This window comes from Trichechus manatus, unplaced genomic scaffold, assembly GCF_000243295.1.
Source record: "Trichechus manatus latirostris isolate Lorelei unplaced genomic scaffold, TriManLat1.0 scaffold00027, whole genome shotgun sequence".
NCBI classification, from domain to species: Eukaryota; Metazoa; Chordata; class Mammalia; order Sirenia; family Trichechidae; genus Trichechus; species Trichechus manatus.
Window position 1 is genome coordinate 14,473,183 of NW_004443963.1, and position 17,899 is coordinate 14,491,081.

General features: G+C 50.8%; 1 protein-coding gene across 2 annotated transcripts in view; it reads right to left on the reverse strand.

The window, feature by feature from the left end:
* The window catches only part of MYH9 (myosin heavy chain 9), a 103,563-nt gene that overhangs the window by 45,982 nt on the left and 39,682 nt on the right, over positions 1–17,899 (reverse strand). For both annotated transcript variants that reach the window (XM_004373814.2, XM_023729038.1), the window contains exon 3: positions 13,983–14,139. In XM_004373814.2, the coding sequence (XP_004373871.1) occupies positions 13,983–14,139 (157 nt within the window). The remainder of the gene's footprint in view (positions 1–13,982; positions 14,140–17,899) is intronic.

Consider the following 17,899-nt stretch of genomic DNA (forward strand, 5'->3'; position numbering starts at 1 on the left):
TCTGCAGCCTCCCACCCATGGAATAAATATCAACGGGGTGGGGTACAGAGGGTGCGGTCCCTCACGTTCACACAAACATACCCCACACCCACTCACCAATGTCAGAACCGCTCAGAAAGCAGGCCCGTGAGGACAGCCTTCCTTCCCCTTGTCTCATCTTTCAAGGCTGCCCAGCACAGGCTAAGACTGGAGCTAACACGAGCCTCGATAAGAGACAGTGCTTGGGGGCAAGGCTGAAAGCAACTTTCATCCCTCTTGGGAGCGTGCAACAACCGATAAGCGCTGGGAACACTTCTGTAACCCAGGCCTTCGCCCTCCCCCTCTGCTTCCCCCTGTGGTCTCCCAGCTGCGGGGCATGTTTAGTCATGGTAGCCAGCAAGAATGTACCTGTGTGCGGGGGAGGCAAGTCGGGAGGCAGCAACCGGGCCAGCACTACCATATAAGGAAGCATTCCCCATCCCTTCCAGAGATGCCTGAGCCCAGGCCAGGGATGGCTGGAATTCCTCTGATTGTGTGACACGTAGATGCTGCTTAACAACAGGAAACAGAGCCCCCAGACACACGCACGTGCACACGCACACACACAGCCACACATGGACGTGCACGTATACACAGGCTCACGTGCACACACAGGCACACGTACACGCCGATGCATATGGACACAGGCATGTGTACACAGACACGTGCACACAGGTGCATATACATGGACACACATAGGCACATGTACACACATACAGCTGCATGTACACATACATACACATTTATATGAGCACGCAGAGGAGCACGTACACACAAACAAGCAAAGGTGCGTGTACACAGATGCATGTGTGCACACACAGGCATGTGCACATACACAGACATGCACAGACACATCTGGATACACATGCACACATGTATGTGTGTATATGTGCACACACAGGTGCACATCAGGCACACACAGACACACACACTGGAACGCAGTCCTGCACATGCTCCAAATTCCAGACCCAAACTCACTAGCCTCCATGCTACCCTAACTCCGGGCTCCTTCACTCCTCTGACCTTTCACCTCCAGCCCCTGAAGTGAGGTTGCCGCTGCCACCCCGTTACTGTTGAGTCAATTCTGACTTATAGTGACGCTGTAGGACAGAGGAGAACTGCCCCATAGGGTTTCCAAGGCTGTAAATCTTTAGGGAAGCAGACGGCCACAGGCCTTCTGGTTGGCAGCCAAGCACTTAATAACCACTGCACCACCCTAAAAGAAACACCCAGACGCTTTAATGCTCCACTAGAGAGAAACCTGCATTTGCTTTGCCAGAAAACACTCATCTGGGTACACGCTTTTGGCGAGGGAAACTGACAGGAGGCCCTTCTCATCTTTTCAACTCTTGCGCCGCCCTCCCCCCTCACTTAGCGCCCCACATCCACCTGGCTGGAATGAAAGACCCATAAAGGCCTCTTCAGTTCTTACAGCCACTCATAGTCCCGTTATCTTGTGCTGGCCTCACGCTAACTTTACAAGGCAGTTAAGACAAGTGTTACTACCCCTGTTTTGCATATGTCCCTTCTCACGGCAGTTCTTTCAGATTTGTTCCTGAGCTTAGAAGCATCTCTTCTGGGTGTGGCCTGCTGAGAAGTCTCAAACCCGTCAGCTCTCTGTCTGACTCAGTTTACTCCCTCGCCCGGTGCATTCTGGGAGGGATGCTCTTTAACACTCTCACCATAAGCCCTTCGGCACACTTTTTCACCTGGGAGTCCAGCGCAATCTGTCTGTTTTGACTCAAGTCCTTATTTGGGCCGATATGGACCACAGGCTTATTTGAAAATGCCCTTCCTTCCTCCACACTAGAGTAGACACACAGGCAGGCAGACAGACAGACAGACACACACACACACACACACACACCCTATGACCCACAGCCTGCGGAGTGCAGAGCCAAGGGGAACCCTGTCCTGGGAACTTGGTTCCCTGCTGTGAAGCTAACTTAGGGTCTCGCGCCCCTTAGGTCCCTATGGTGGGGGTGGGGCAGAGGCAGGCTTATGCCTCTCCCCCTTGGTGGTTTTCAAGTTTTTAAAAAGCAGTAGCAGCGTCTTCTCAGAAAAAACATCCTCAAATTCCCGGCATGAAAAACAGAAGATAAAAACCAGAGCTGCTCTGGCCGGGAAGGGGACGATGGAAACAGGGCTCCTCGGAGCACAGTGTGAAAACCACCAGTCCCATCTTATGTGTGTGGGGCAGCCACAAATAGGAGAAAGCCTCCGACTGCAGGCTCTGAAGCCCCGAGCTCTGGTCTTCACGCCGCACCTCCCCTCTCGATACCTGGAGCACTTGGCCTCACTGGGACTCAGAGTCCCCATTTGTAAAATGAAAGAGGGAGGCCCCTCCCTCATAGACTAGCTCTGAGGTTTAGAGGAAATGACGGGCGAGAAAGCACTTGGCAGCACAGGCACCCGGAAGATGCTCGTCCTTAATTACAGAGCCCAGCCACCTCCCCAGTGCTCCACTTTGCACACCTCCTTTGGAACAACAACAAAAACAGTTACATATTCCATGAAGGGGGATCCCTGGGTGGTGCAAATGGCTCGGCTGCTAACCAAAAGGTTGGAGGTTCGCGTCCACCTGGAGGCGCCTCGAAAGAAAGGTCCGGCAATCTACTTCCAAAAAATCAGCCACTGAAAACCCCATGGAGCACAGTTCTTCTCTGACACACAGGAGGCTGCCATGAGTCGGAATTGACTCAATGCGGCAACTGGTTTTTTTTACCTCAACGACAGAGGATTCTCTCTCAATTTTATTTTAAACACAGAATGCCTCAAGGCTGAGCCCAGGTGGTGAGGTAGGGACAGGAACAGCCTCCTCAAGTTGAGGCGGGCAGCCCAGAGTGGACAGGTGTTTCCAGCCGCTCTGAAGGCTCCGGCTCAGTGGGCAGAGGGGGACCCCTGCACACACGTACTCCATCCCATTACAGACTTATGCTATGGGCCTTATCGCTCACTTCCTCTGTGAGCAGAGCCGCAGGCCGATTCTTGTCCATAAAAGGCCACGCTGCTCACAAAGCGGTGACATCAGCCCCAAGAGGAAGTGCAGGGAGAAGAGAACGGGCCAGTTGCTGCCGGGACTGACTCACTGGAACCCTCGCTGAGACAGCACCTCCCCCGAGGGGCTAGCTCAGAGCCGCTCTCCAGGGGCACACCTGGAAGGGTGCCCTGCCCACGGGACCCGTCTCTGGGGTACCCAGGTTTCTTGACAACTGACCAAGACATGGATATGGATCAAGAGAAGAAAAGGGAAAGGGCAGTGTTTCAGGTCGGGCAAGATGCCTGTGTGGGGTGACACAAACTGGATGATCCGCGACAAACAGGCCCCAAACATGCCCTAGCAAGGGGCCTGTGCAACTGATCTTCCACAAACATTCCAGAGCAGACCTCGGGAGGGGCTCACTGTATGGAGCTGCTCCACCTCAGACCCGTGTCAGCACGCTGAAGCCCTGCTCCACGTTGCCTGGGGTATGGAGTCTCGGGCTGCCTCGGGCAAGCTCCCGGGCTCCAAAGTTACTTCTCCCCATGACTCTCCTGGGGACAGCATAAGGGTCTCAATGGGCCCAAGTGCAAATGTTGACATACCTGTGGGGTCTGAGCTCAGAACTCAAGGGCTGAGAAGGCCTTAGAGAGCATCTGGTTCGATCATCTTGCTTTATAGAGATGCTACGATTGGGAGAAACCCAATGATGTACTCAAAGTCACACAAGCTAGGTGGAAACTGCAGGCCTCTGGCCTCCTGGTCCTTCCTCAAAGGCTCCCCTTTGAAGAGCACCTTCGGGGCAGGCACTGAGGTCGCCTGCAGCTCTACTCTGTGCTGCAAAGGAAGAAACGTCACACTCTCATTTAAATCCACATGGGCCCTTTCAAGCTCATCTCCTTGTTTCTGCAAAAGCCAGACCAATTCACAAGCATGGGTCATAAGCTCTTGGGAAGGAACCGAAGAAGGGAGGAAGAACAGGTGCAAAGTCACAACTAGTGTTAGCAGAGGCTGCAAATGGAGGCCAAGTCAGGTGTGTGCTTTATGATGTCGTGAAACCTCCTGGCAGCCTACGGGCCAGGCTGGCAGTTGCTGGGCAAAGAAGGAGGCCCCTGCCCGTGGCACCCAAATACAACGTGACCATTAACAAACGTTCTCTCCGAGACACCAAGGTAGTCCCAGTCCCAGGAGATGCTCGACTGGCGGCAAGCCAAACCCAGAAGCCAGTTCAACTTGGCCCCGTGCCGATGCCCACCGCCCCCATGCACCCTCAGGTAGCACCCTGGTTTGAACTCTGCTGAGGTGGCTCAAGTCCCCAGGCAGAGAATGGGAAGCCTTCCCCCAGGTACCCCTGATAATTAGACTGCTCTTCACTTTCATTACGTCAGAGAACAAGCGAGACCCCAGACAAGCTCTCTCTTCACCAAAATGCATCCGGCAGAATACCGGTAAGTTTTCAGTGTACAGGTAAGCGTCCGGCACACAGATAAGCTTCCAGCACACAGGTAAGCTTCCAGAAAACAGGACAGCTTCCAGAAAACAGGTAAGCTTTCAGCACACAGGTAAGCTTCCAGCACACAGGTAAGCTTCCAGAAAACAGGACAGCTTCCAGAAAACAGGTAAGCTTTCAGCACACAGGTAAGCTTCCAGCACACAGGTAAGCTTCCAGAAAACAGGAAAGCTTCCAGAAAACAGGTAACCTTCCAGCACACAGGTAAGCTTCCAGAAAATAGGTAGGCTTCCAGAAAACAGGTAAGCTTTCAGCATGCAGGCAAACCTGCCAGAGTAGCCACTGGCTGTTTATCTCCTGCTCCCACGGGTGGGGCTGGGAGAGAGAATGTTCTCCTGCTGAGAGGCAGCTCTAACAGGTTTGTCAGGCAGGAGGGAAATTCAAAAGTCACGGAGGCGTCCACCTATGACCACTGACTGCCCACAGCAAATGCCACCAGGACTCTGCAGGGACCCGGCATCCAGGGTCGATTCTGCCTTGCCCTTACCAACATTCCCCTTGGGGAAGGAAAGACAGGGGCAGGATAGGACCCTTGCCGAATCCCGAAGGAGAACTGCTCACAGACAGGGAATAACCCACAGTTACAGTTCTGCAGAGGGCTGGGCACGCAGGGAGCGAGTGAGGGCAGGATAAGAGGGAAGGACAAGGGGACAAAAACAGGGAGCAAGACGGACACAGCCAGGCCACACTCATGACAAACCTGGTCGGAGCACAAACAGCCCTGCAAGGAGAGCAACTGGCCTGTGAAGCCCCCTTTGGGCAGGATGCTCACGCTTGTTCGAGAATACTGGGACTGTCAACACCAAGAGATGAACAATAGATGCTCCACTGAAGAACCCGGTGGTTTCCAATAAGAGGCACACGTTAGCGACTTTTAGGCCAGAACCTGCTCGGCTCACTCTCCCTCTGCTTTCAGCTAGACCTTTCCCCTTGCCCCTCCATATTGTGGACCAGCTTATGTTTGAGAAACATCTTCTTCAAGTCACGATGTCCGACTGGAATGGCATCCTGGGCCCCAATCAGTCTCAGATTTTATTTTAAAGGTCAACACTGAGCCAACAGCCTTGATCAAGACCAAAGGAAGGTTGCAGAAGACACTTATAGAATCTTGACTTTTCTACCTGAGGACTATCAGCTCTTTTCTCTCTCTTTAGTTTTAGGGAATTTCTTTTGCTTTCACCTGATAGCAGAATTCCAGAAATCAGGTAGGTGAAGGAAAGCGACCCTTTTCTCTGAATGCATCAGTGTTCAGCTCTGACATATGGGAACACAGTCCTCCTGGAGCCTCAGGGCCAGAATTTGAGAGAACAGGACAAACTGGGCAGTGAGCAGCGCTCAGTAAGCAGCCGGAGAGGAACTGAAAACCAAACCCATTGCCGTCTGGTTGATTCAGACTCGTAGCAACCCCATAGGCTAGAATAGAACTGCCCCACAGGGTTTCCAAGGCTGCAATCTTTACGGAAGCAGACTGCCACATCTTTCACATATTTTAGGGGGGATACAATTCAACCCATAACAGAAACTGACAGGCACAGCCACATTATAATTGACCAGCCTCATTCCAGGGCCAGGATGGCCTTCTGACAGGTACAGCAGAGCAGCCCCCTTGGACCAGATGGAAGAAAGTCCCCCTCACTCCCCGCTCCAGTTTCTGGGCGGTGGCCCTGGGCCCCCCATGCACAACAGGACTGGACCGTTGTGATCCATAGGATTTTCATAGGCTGATTTTTGAAGGTAGATTGCCAGGCCTTTCTTCCTAGGTCATCTTAGTCTGGAACCTCAGCTGAAACCTGTTCAGCATCGTAGCAACACACAAGCCTCCACCAACAGACAAGTGGTGACTTTCCATGAGGTGCACAGGCCAGGAATCAAACCCGGGTCACCCTCATAGAAGGTGAGAATTCTATCACTGAACCACCACTGCCCCCATCGCTAGTACAATCAACAGAAAGTCAGCTCAGTGTTGTTGAAGGCCCATTTCTGGAGCATCCGTGACATTTTCTTGAAGCTCAACCAAGGCCATGTTTCCCAGAGGCCTCAGTACTACCTGCGCTGGCTCCCCAGACAAGACCAGACAAGTCCAAGCTGTGTGCTCTGTGGTGGTGGCTGCAGGGGAGGACAGTTCTGACAAGCCGCTTTCTGCGCGTGCTGCTACTGAGGACTTAGCTCCTGGAGGACTGTCTTTGAGGAGACTAAAAAGCCCGGCTGGAGGAAGCATTTGGTTCTCAACTTCATCAAACAAGGGGGAGCAAGGATGGAAGAAATTAGTGAATTTAAAGTTATACGTAAGGCAGGGCCAGTTAAGTCAAGAAATGAAGTTTTCAGGCTCCTTTTGTTACTTCCTAAAGAGCACTTATCACAGGCCAGCAGTGAACAGCCTCTCTCGTCTAATTCTTACCATAATTACGCAAGGTAAATTTTATCAAGCCCAAAACACACAGGAGAAAAGGAAGGCTCAGTTAGATCACATTACCTTGCTCCACCCAAGTCACAGTTAGTGACAGAGCCCAGATTCTAACTCAAAGCTCGTCCAAGCCCCGCACTCGCTCCTGCAAACCGCACTTTCTCTTGTTCACAAAGCAAGATTCCCCTGAAGCTAACGCTGAGATGTGCCCAGAGACCCCCCTTTTCTGCAACCATCACCACTATTTATTTCTAAAACTTTTTCATCACCCAAATAGTAACTCTGTACCCCTTAAGCCAAATCTCCCCATTTTCCCCTTGCTCTAGCCCCTGGCAACCACGCATCCATTCTCTGTCTCTATGCATTTGCCTATTCTATTTTAGACAAAGGGATCCTACAGTATTTGTCCTTTTGTGTCTGGCTCCAACATATGACCTACATAAAGCAATGCCACTTACGAAAGCCCCTTCCTGCCCAAGCAGCCCCCGGGCTCAGTGGGGAGCCCCCTCCTGTGTGCTGGGAGTCTGTGTGCTGCCCTCTCTGTACGAGACAGCGAGTGACCTCCTCCAGGCAGGGCCACGGTGTGCTGCCTTTATCCTCTCTGCAGAGTGCCTGGCACACAGTAGGTGCTCAGCAAGTGCAGGAGAATGACGGTATGTGGCAACAGAGCACGTGCCCTCCTTGGTGAGCGCCACCAGCCCCATAGACACAGGCAGCATAGGCAGGCCAGCAGGGCTCCAGTGCAGACACGGCTGGGCTAGCCGGCAGGGCTCCATAGCCTCCTGCCCGCAGGCTTCTGCTTAAGTGGAGTCATCAGATCTGTGGCTTCCTGCTGCTCTCATTCCTCATCGCCTATCCTGGTTTCTGCTCAAAATCACACTTGACTCTAGCCTTGAAGCATTTCCCTAGAGTCTGACCAATGTGGGGCCTCAGAATAACATCCAGCTGAGGGTGGGGGGAACCTGGGAGGGGTTGGAAAGGGAGCCTCTCCACCCCCACTCTCCACCTAACCATCCAGCCAGGGAGAGGAATGCCTTCAACACCCAGTTAGAGGCTGTTCATGGTGGTGGAATGGTTTGGAAAAGGACAGAGAGAATGGCTGCACAAGTTGAAGAGTGTAATCAATGTCACTGAATTGTACGTGCAGAAACTGTTGAGATGGCAATATGCTTTGGTATGTCTATTTTCCCCACAATAAACAAAACCATTTTTTTTCAAACAGCCAGAAGGGACACTCTGCTCTGTTCATTTAAGCGTGATGGCTGAACAACACGAGGAACGCAGTTAATGTCACTGAACTATACAAACGAAGCTTGCTGAAATGGCAAATGTTTTGTTACATACTTTCCACAATAAAAAATTAATTTAAAAATCAGCCAATGAAAACAAGGGGAAGCAGTACCCCATGGACCACAACCCTGTTGAGGGGTTGGGGGCGGGGAGTCAGGAGACCCTGGAGTCTGGGCCGACTCCCTGTGTGCCCTGGGACAGGATACCTAGCATTCCTGGGCCTGTCCCTTTACCTGTGAATTAGAGGAACCATGATTAGATGTGAGGATAATGCTAATATTAGAGCCCTGACTGTTTACCCAGAAAGGTTAGTCAACCACCGAAAGAAATGTGGACACTCACTGGCCACTTTGAGCAACAGCTCACTACCAACCACTTCTCAAGCTTCCGCTGAGCAGCAAAGGGGGGAAGGAGGAGGGGAATAGCACAGAGCAAAGGGTTAAATAGTTCTTGGATTAGTTGAGGCCTGGAATGAAAGCAGACCCTGCCCCCCTCCCTCAGAAATGCTGGGAGCTCATTAAAATACCAGAAAGTCACTGTGAGTGAACAAAACCTGGCATTCTAACTAATTAACACAGAAGGGTTTTTTTTCACTCTTGCTAGAGAGATAGCTAGGCTCTCAAGTTAGATTCTTCAACTCGCAGGTTCCCCTGTTAAAACATACACCCCTTACACACAGGGGAGACCCAGAGGGCCTGGGTCCTGAGGAAGCCAGGGGTGCCATTTTCCAACCCAGTCACGCCCTTCATAGACCATGAGCCCCTTCTGCCTGAATTCCCACGGCAGCTCTTTGTACTCGAGATCCGCCCCTGTCCCCTAAAGCTGATGTCTGCCTAGCAAAGGTCAGCACAGAGGAAGTTCATGCTGTCTCACACCCTCCTGGCCTCAGACAGTTCAAAGCCTTCAGTGCCTTTACAGAATCCTGAGAGCAACAGCCCAATCCCCAAGGCAAGAAGACCCACTCAAGGCCATGACAATACATTAGCCAAATGGGAAAGCCAGGACTGGGAGGGTGAACAGACCATGTCACCACAACTTTAATTAAACCCAAGGCTGGGGATTAAAACAACAAACAAAACTGTGCTGGGCACATCTGGGCTGTGCCGTGACCACTTATTGACAAATACCTGCCAGCCTTTCCACAAAATTCTACCTCTGCGGTGTCTGCCCCGACCTCTCCAGTCCTCGCAGCCACACCTCCCTCCAAACTCCCAAGACACCTGTCATCTGTTCCAGTTGCGTTGGCACCAAGTGTAGGTAAAAATGTGTCCTGTTATGTAGCTACAGCCACAGATCTCTGTCTACAAACACGTCTCTCCACTTGGACCGTCAGGGCCTCCAGTGCCAGGAATATGCACCAAACCTCTCAGTATTCTGGCTCTTTCTTTCTCTTATCACCATGGCCTAATCCAGAGACACCATATGCTGCCACACCCTATCCCACTCCTGTGGCAGACAGCACTATCTATCCCAGCATTCCTTCGCACTGAGTCTCCAATCTTTGCTAACACAGGGCTCCAGGCAGCCACTACTGAGCAAGGCTGATATTCAGAGTAAATCACTCTGCAGTGCTTAGTCCAGTGGTTCTCAGCTGGGGACAATTTTGCCCCCCAAGGAACACATGGCAAAGTCTGGAGACATCTGTGGTTTTTATAACTGGAGAGAGAAGTGCTACTGGCATCTAGTGAGTGGAGGCCAAGATGCTGCTAACCATCCTACAACGCACGAGGCAGCCCCCTGACAACAAAGAATTATGGGGCACCCAATGTCAAAAGTCATGGCAGCCCCCTGACAACAAGGAATTATTGGGCACCCAATGTCAAAAGTCACAGGGTCACCAAGAGTCGAAATCGACTCAACGGCAACAGGTTTGGTTTGTTTTTGTAATGTCAGAAGTGACAAGTTTGAGAAACTCTGGCTTAGTCTAACTTGTAGGTAAAGTGATCATATAATTTATCACCCAAACTGGAATGCTTCTGAAAGTGAAAGAGAAACACTATTAATAACTACTCCAGGACAACAGGCAGAAATCAGGACTGTACAGGCAAACCAGGGCATTCGAGAGAAAACGAAGGGTCAAGGAGCTCATCTCATATGAGCTCCCAGACAAAGCCACCAACCACCCGATCTGGCAGAATAAATGCTGGTATGGCATAAGCCACAGGCAGCTCAGGAAGGAAATCTTTTTCTAGTTCTTGTTTAAAGAAAAAGCAGAAAAGGAACTGCCTGGCTGTGCCTTTTAAGATGTGAGTGACAGAGAGCAAACCTGTTTCCCCCAAAGTGGGTGGGGGGCAGCATGTGCTGAGCCTTCACTCGACAGAGAGGAGCTGATTTTAACAGCCTGCAGACCCCAGGACTCTGCTGGCAACACCTGACTTAGGGCAAGAACCAAAGGCTCCTCATGGGAACTGTCTTTACTGGTGAACCATCCTGTTATATGATGGGCAACGTCCCTTATTAACGTCTTCTTGTTCCCAAAACAAGAAACTTGCTGCTAACTGCTTTGCAGGTCAACTGGGTACAACAAGAAGGAACTTCTCAATAGCTTAAAAATGTCCTCAGTTGATCGACATGGGGCTAAAGAGCTGCAACAAGTCCAAGAAGCCAAAGGCAAAGTGAGACTCTTTCAGATTGAGGGGTAGAAAGCAGCTGGACCCTACGCCTACGTAGACTGGTAAAAAGAAAGTGCTGAGACTTTAGGTTCCCCATGCCCGCAAATGGGGATCTCTGGTCTCTAAAAAAGGAAAACGCCTACCCACTTACCCTCATAATTGGGGCAGCTCCTCAGCTCTGATCAAGGCCTTTCTGTCCCAGCCAAGGCTTCCTGGTCAACGCAGAGGAAACCTCCAGCCCTCTGCACAATCGGTTCTGTTCAATTATCCCACTCTACAGAGCTGACTTTGCCCTCCCCCTCAATGTTTTTGTTGTTGTTGAACAAATAAATAAAGGACAAATCTCTTTGGAAAGGAGTCCCATGGTTGTCTGAAGAAAGACTGGAAGTTCAGTTCCAAAGACTCTACCTCCTGTGCTCTGCTTTTTGTCATTTCATTATTCTTGTCATAATGGCACACCTAACAGTGAAGAAAGCTCGCTTTCTTGAAAAATCACTTGCTAGAAAATTGTTCCAATCCAGGATCCAAGTGTGGGAACATGCCCTTATTCAGTAGTTCAGATTTTAAGAAGACTCTAGGGTGCACTTCTTGCACTAGGACAATTAAAAGCCAACAGAAAATTGACTCATAACCTCTAGAGACACAGATTCCAACTGCTCTGGAATCTCACGGAATGTTCTTCCACCAGACTGCTCTAGCTAACACTTTGAAATAGAGTTCCTACTTTAAAAAAAGGGCTGGCTTCCTCAAGGAATTCTGAGATGTGAACGTAAGCCAAAGGTTAGGCCCAACTTGTACATCCTACAAACATCATCAAGCTTGACCATGAAATACCTTCTCCATAGCACATGCAGATGGTACGGGACAGATCACATGTTGTCATTTTAAACCGCTAAACATGGACAAAGTTGTTAATAACCACAAGATTCATTACCAACACTGCCTAGAATAAATGCCTAGATTAACTACAAAGTTTAAAGAAAAAAAGATGCATCTGTAACGGGTCATGAAAACCCACTATTAATACAAGATATGAGAATATGGCCCAGCCTGAAAGTTGGATTCGAGTTAGAATTACATTAAATGCTGACCATATGCCAGGTATCTGTCTAAACTCTAAAAATATCAGGGCAACACGGACCCTGTCCCTGTCTAGGAGACAAAAACACGTAAACACCAAAGTCAAATAAAGTGTCACTAAAGTGCTGATGGAAATCTGGCCCAGCTATTCTCCCTCGAGGACAATAATGCTTCAGTCTTTAAAAAAGAAAGAGTAGGGCCTTGCCAGGCACTGCAGGCAGATGGAGCAGGTATGGCAGTTTGAAGCAGAATGGCCTGTTAGAGAAATGTAAAGAGTCCCATGTTGGAGAGGTCGGCAGGAGGCCAGTTATAAAAGGCCTTATACGCTGCTAGAGAGTTTAAGTGTTATCTTGGGGGCAGTGGGGAGCCTTTTCAAGATTTTTCAAGACTTCAAATCAGGGGTTTGATAAGACTTGCATTCTAGAAAGATGACCCTCTCGTGAAAGCAAGGGGGAGGGGGAGTTCATTAAGAGTGAAGGTTAAAAGGCCATTAAAAAAGCCCAAACCCGTTGCCACCGATTGGATTCCAACTTACAGTGACCCTATAGGACAGAGTAGAACTGCCCCAAAGGGTTTCCAAGGAGTGACTGGTGGATTCGAACTGCCGACCTTTTGGTTTCATTAGCAGCCACAGCCCTTAACCGCTGTGCCACCAGGGCTCCAAAGCAAAAGTGCAGGCAAAGAAATTGTGGAGGCTTGAACTAATTAGGCCGTGACTGTGGGGTCAGAAAGAGGGAGGCAGGGATCAGAAATACTCAAAGAGATAAAATCTATAGAAAGTGTTGACTGACTTGGGGAAAGGAGAGAGAAGGGTAGAAGATGGCCCCCAGTTTCCAGGCCTGGGTGGCTGAGTAAGTAGAGAAAAGGCAGCAGAGGGGAGGCAGCTGAGAGTAAGTGGCTGGTGGTGATCAGGTGACAGTGCTGGTTGCAGCCTGAAAGTGACAGTGAAGTAATGCAAGTAGATGAGGCCATCGTCCCAAGGAATACTCGAGGAGACCCTGAGTGGTGCAAACGGTTGAGCACAGCTGAAAAGTTGGTTGTTCAAACCCACCCAGAGGCACCTCAGAAGACAGGCCTTGCAATCTGCTTCCGAAAGGTCACAGCCTTGAGAACCCTGTGGAGCAGTTCTACTCTGTACACATGAGGGAGCCATGAGTGGGAATCAACCAGAGAGCAACTAAAGATCACAACAATAGCCATGTCCTAGAATAGAACAAAGAACATCAGAGGAATACTCAGAGAGGACCAGGGGGTTGAGGACAAGACCGTGAAGGGCACCAATAGGCAGGGGCAGGGAGGGTGCTAGGAGAGCCAAGCAGATGGAGAAGACAGAGATTAGGGGAACCAGAGAGAGGGCCTCAGGAAGGAAAGAGTTTCAAAAGGGAGTGGTCAAGATTGTTCAATGCTGCGGAGAGGTTAAGTAAGATGAGCATTCAGGAGCACAGATGTAGCAACAAGGAAGTAAGGGGTGACCTTTGCCTGACAGTCTGGACAAGTGGTGGGCCACATACTCAGGGTGAGGAGGGGTGCTGGGAGGCAGAAGGGTAGCGCTGAGCGCAGACTCTTCCTCCAAAACACTTCGCTGTGATGGGACAGAGCGAGCACAGAGACGAGGCAGAGAGGGGTACAGAGTCCAGGAGAGGTTTTGTGCTGGTTTATTACAGATGGGAAAACTCAAGCACGTTTCTAGACCATGAGGAGGGAGCAAGAGAGGGAGGAGTGAAAAGAATGGAGGAAAGGGAGCAGCTGGTAGAAGAAGAGGCTGAGGAGGGAGCAGGGAGGGCTGGCAGGAGAAATTGGGAAAATAGTTAGGAAATGTATTTTTTAAAGCTTCTAGAACCATCTATCACCACATAAACATACCCTTTGAGTAGCTGGTGGCTTTGGCTCTCATACAAGAGTTTACAGACCTCCATGTTGCACCGTCCCATCACCAGTGCCACCAGGGCTGACCCAGCCACTAGATCACCATGACACTGAGTGTGAATCAGTCCCTACTGAGGGGCCAGTGAGGCCACAGGAAGCAGGTGAACAAGACATGGTGAAGACTCAGCCACTGGGAGGGCCTTGTGCCCCCGGGGCACTCACCTTGCATCATACTCCTGTAGGCAGTGTCTGTGATGGCATAGATGTGGGGGGGCATCTCATGCCTCTTCTTGCCCTTGTACATTTCCACGATCCCTTCGGAGTAAATGGGCAGGTTCTTGTAAGGATTGATGACCACACAAAACAGGCCTGAGTAGGTCTAAGGAAAAGAGCAGCAAAGAGGAAGGGATTAGGAAGTCTGTATCTCAACAGCGTGAAAACTTGGTAGCAAAGTCTCTGCTGTTTCAGAGCACCTCGGGTCAGCCTGAGTGTGGAAGCACTGCCAAGACCCCTCCTGCTCTCTGGCCCTGCTCTGGCAGACCTGCTGCAGGTGCCGGGAGCACCAGCACCATCTCCGTCCTTTCTGTTCAGGCCCTCCCTCAACTGTATGGTGTGTGTTATCGACGAGGGTGAGCCTCAGGCAAGACCTGGGGCAGGCTTCGAGTACAGTACAAGTCCAGTTACAAAAGTGGTATCCAAGGACAATGAGAGATGTGTTTGTCATCGTGAGAGAGGCACAAAGAGAAAAGGATGCAGCTGCAGCAGAGCAAACTGTACAGAAACACAAATTATTCTACACTGAAGGATTCTCAGAGACGTTGAAGCCGAAATCATTCTAGCATTGGGAAAACCCACTGTGCCCTGAAAGCAGTCCTATCCTTTGTGGGCTGGTGGAACGCTGACAGAAAGCTCCCTCTCTGGAATCTTTTAGAGACATTCACATGAAAAGCCTTCAAAAACTTAGACCACTTTCATGTCCCCCGTAAGCCTTCCCCAAGACTCTTTTCTGGAAGGCACCCAATTAGTCGATATCCTTAACATGAAGCACCCTAAAAGACACCCAATACTCCAAGTCTGACTTGACCACGTTAAAATCAGACCCTAGAGTCAGACGCTCTAGGTTCAAATTCCAGAGAAGGCAAGTTTCTTAGTCTCTCTCTCCCTCCATTTCTCAATCTATACAATGGGACAGGCAAAAGTCTCTAACTCATTGAGCAACTGTGGGGATTAAAGAAGATAAAGTGCTTGACACAGCCCCTAGCCAGCCTTGAAGAGCAGCTCCAGGAGGCCAGCCTATTGCCACTGAGTCAATTCTGACTCACAGACACCCTACAGGGCAGAGCAGAACTGCCCCATAGGGTTTCCAAGGTTGCAATCTTTTCTGGAGGAGAGTGCCGTATCTTTCTCCCGCGGAGCAGCTGGTGCGTTCAAATCACTGACCTTTCGGTTAGCAGCTAAGTGCTTTAACCACCGTGCCACCAGCGCTCCTTCCAAGAAGTCCAGGAGAGCATTTGCTAATGGCAACAGTTTATATGGAGGTCAGTCCACATTAAGGCAAATCTGCATTAACTTCTGGCTACTGATTCTTTTTCTAATAATTTTCCTATTTTTTTTCCAAGATCCCTCTCCCCTACCAAAAAAATGACAGAATGCTAATAGCCAGGAGAAACCCCCAAGACCACCCATGCTGGTGACAGGGGTTCAGTTGGCAGCGCAGCTCTCTTTAAGTATCTCGAGTGAGCCAAGCACTCTCTTCCCGGGAAAGTGTGCCACAGGCCCAGGAGTCTGGCTAGGTGAGGCCTCACCACTCCACGATTCGCACACACCTGCAGTCCTCACTCTGTTAAGTGACAGCTGAAGGTCACAAAGCAGATAATGGCAGAGGTGGGGGGCTAGACCCAGGTCTCATGATCCCCAATTCAGACCTCCTTACTCATGGAAGCCAGTTCTCACAGTTCATTACAGCCTTTTGTTTTCCTCACTGGAGTCTCTGGGTGGTGCAAACAATTAACGTGCTCAGCTGCTAACTGAAAGGTTCGAGGCTTGAGTTCGTCCAGAGGTATCTCGGAAGAAAGGCCTGACAATCTACTTCCAAGAAATCAGCCACTGAAAACCCTATGGAACACAGTCCTACTCTGACACACATGGGGTTGCCATTAGTCAAAGTTGACTCAGCGGTTACTTGTTTTACCCCATCGCTGTTCACTGTTTTCCCCATAGCAGCAAATATCTGATCCACACATATCTGAGGGGCTACGCCATGGTGCCAGCCTAGCCCTGCCCTCTCCACTCCCACCAAAACTGAGCATGGGTCTTCTGGCTGAAGCCAAAGACAAGGTCCACACAGGGACCAGTCATGAAGACTGAGGCTCTTCCCAGGCATCAGCCACAGCCCCAGCACTTGCAATTTCCAAGCAGAAGTTAGACCGAAGGCAGAACTCCTGAAGGACTCCTGTACCACACACAGGTCTGCATTCAAAAGAGCAGCTGAGGTAGGAAATGAACCACAAGTGTGTCTGGCCGCCTCTTCTGTTTGGAGGAGGGGACGCGGAGCCTTCAATTCCCTTTATTCCTGGGGATAACCAGTCATTTGTTTTCCCTCCAACTACCCTTTCCACCAGGGACCAGGAAAGCTCTGAAGCAGTGGTCCAAATGCAGTATTGCCAAGCTGCGGGCTCAGGCATTACAGGAAGACAGCAACAAAGCAGGAGACCCTTCTGGTCTTTCCTCCACGTGAGCATCGGTTGAGTGGGGGGAACAAGACAGAAGGCCAGGGAGCAGCGAGGTCATCCCGGGAGCTCGAAAACAACCGAGCTTTGTTCCCGACGTTTGAGAAAACCCACACTCTAGGAAATCCAGCCCGACAAAAGCAAAGAACACCGGGACACACATTCATGAAGTGCCACAGAGCCAGATGTTTTGAAAGCTGTCAGTGACAACAGAGGGGACAAAGGGTTGGGACAAGTCTGACAGCCAGGTGGGCAGATGGTCCCTCAGAGGGTTCTACGTGGGGTTCAGGATTCCTTGGGGTAATACCATCAGATCAGCAGATTTGATTACAGGAAGCCCTGTGGAATCAGCGCCACAGCCCACGTGGGCTCTGAGGCCGCTCTCGCGGAACAGTCTTGGGGGCCCAGACACACAGCAAGCAGCTCTGCTCCCACGCACCTCGTCAGGGAGCTGCTCCATTCACCGGTCACAGAGGCTCTTTGTGCCCAGCCACCCCCTTGCCCAGGACCGCACCCCGGCAGAAAAGGACAGAGCAGCTGCTGCGTGGAATCAGCCACGCCGCCCACCACACCAGGCAGACATGGCACACAAAGGCTCCGTCCAAGGTGGCAACTTGAACCTCTGTGTGCAAAGAGGAGTCCCTGGATGGTACAAATGATTAACACACTCACTGCTAACTGAAATGTTGGAGGTTCGAGTCCACCCAGAGGCACCTCAGAAGAAAGGCCTGGTGATCTGCTGCTGAAAAACCAGCCATTGGAAACCCTATGGAGCGCAGTCCTGTTTTGACACACATGGGGTTGCCATGAGCTGGAGCTGATTTGAAGGCAACTGGGGAGCTGGGGGTGTGCAAAGAGGGGGACGGGGAGCAAGATGGAACCCCCTGTCAATCAGTCCCAGCTTTAACCTCATCCCAGCTCTGCAGCTGCTGGTGCTCTATGAGGACGATTCAGAGACTATCAACTTTCCCAGTGGTGACACTCAGAAGAAGCTGGTCCTGAGGCAGGAGAAACTGCACACAGGACATCACTGCAAAGGAGCAAAACCAGGAGCTGGTGCCTTCAGCTGAAGAGCTCTGGAGAGAAAACTCAAGGACTACCCACCAGCCCTGCCTACGGAGTGAAACCTCCACGTGCTGCCTTCAGAGGAAAGAGGAAGCAACTACCACGGAATGCACTTTAATAATATCCCCTCTTGGACCCCAGAAGACATGGCCTCTGGACTCTCTGTTAGCCCAAAACTAAAACCATTTCCGAGGCCAACTCTTCAGTCAAAGATTAGACTGGACTACGGGACATAAAATGATACTCGTGGAGAGTGTGCTTCTTAGCTCAAGTAGATACATGAGACTAAATGGGCAGCTCCTGTCTGGAGGCGAGATAAGAAGGCAGAGAGGGTCAGGAGCTGGT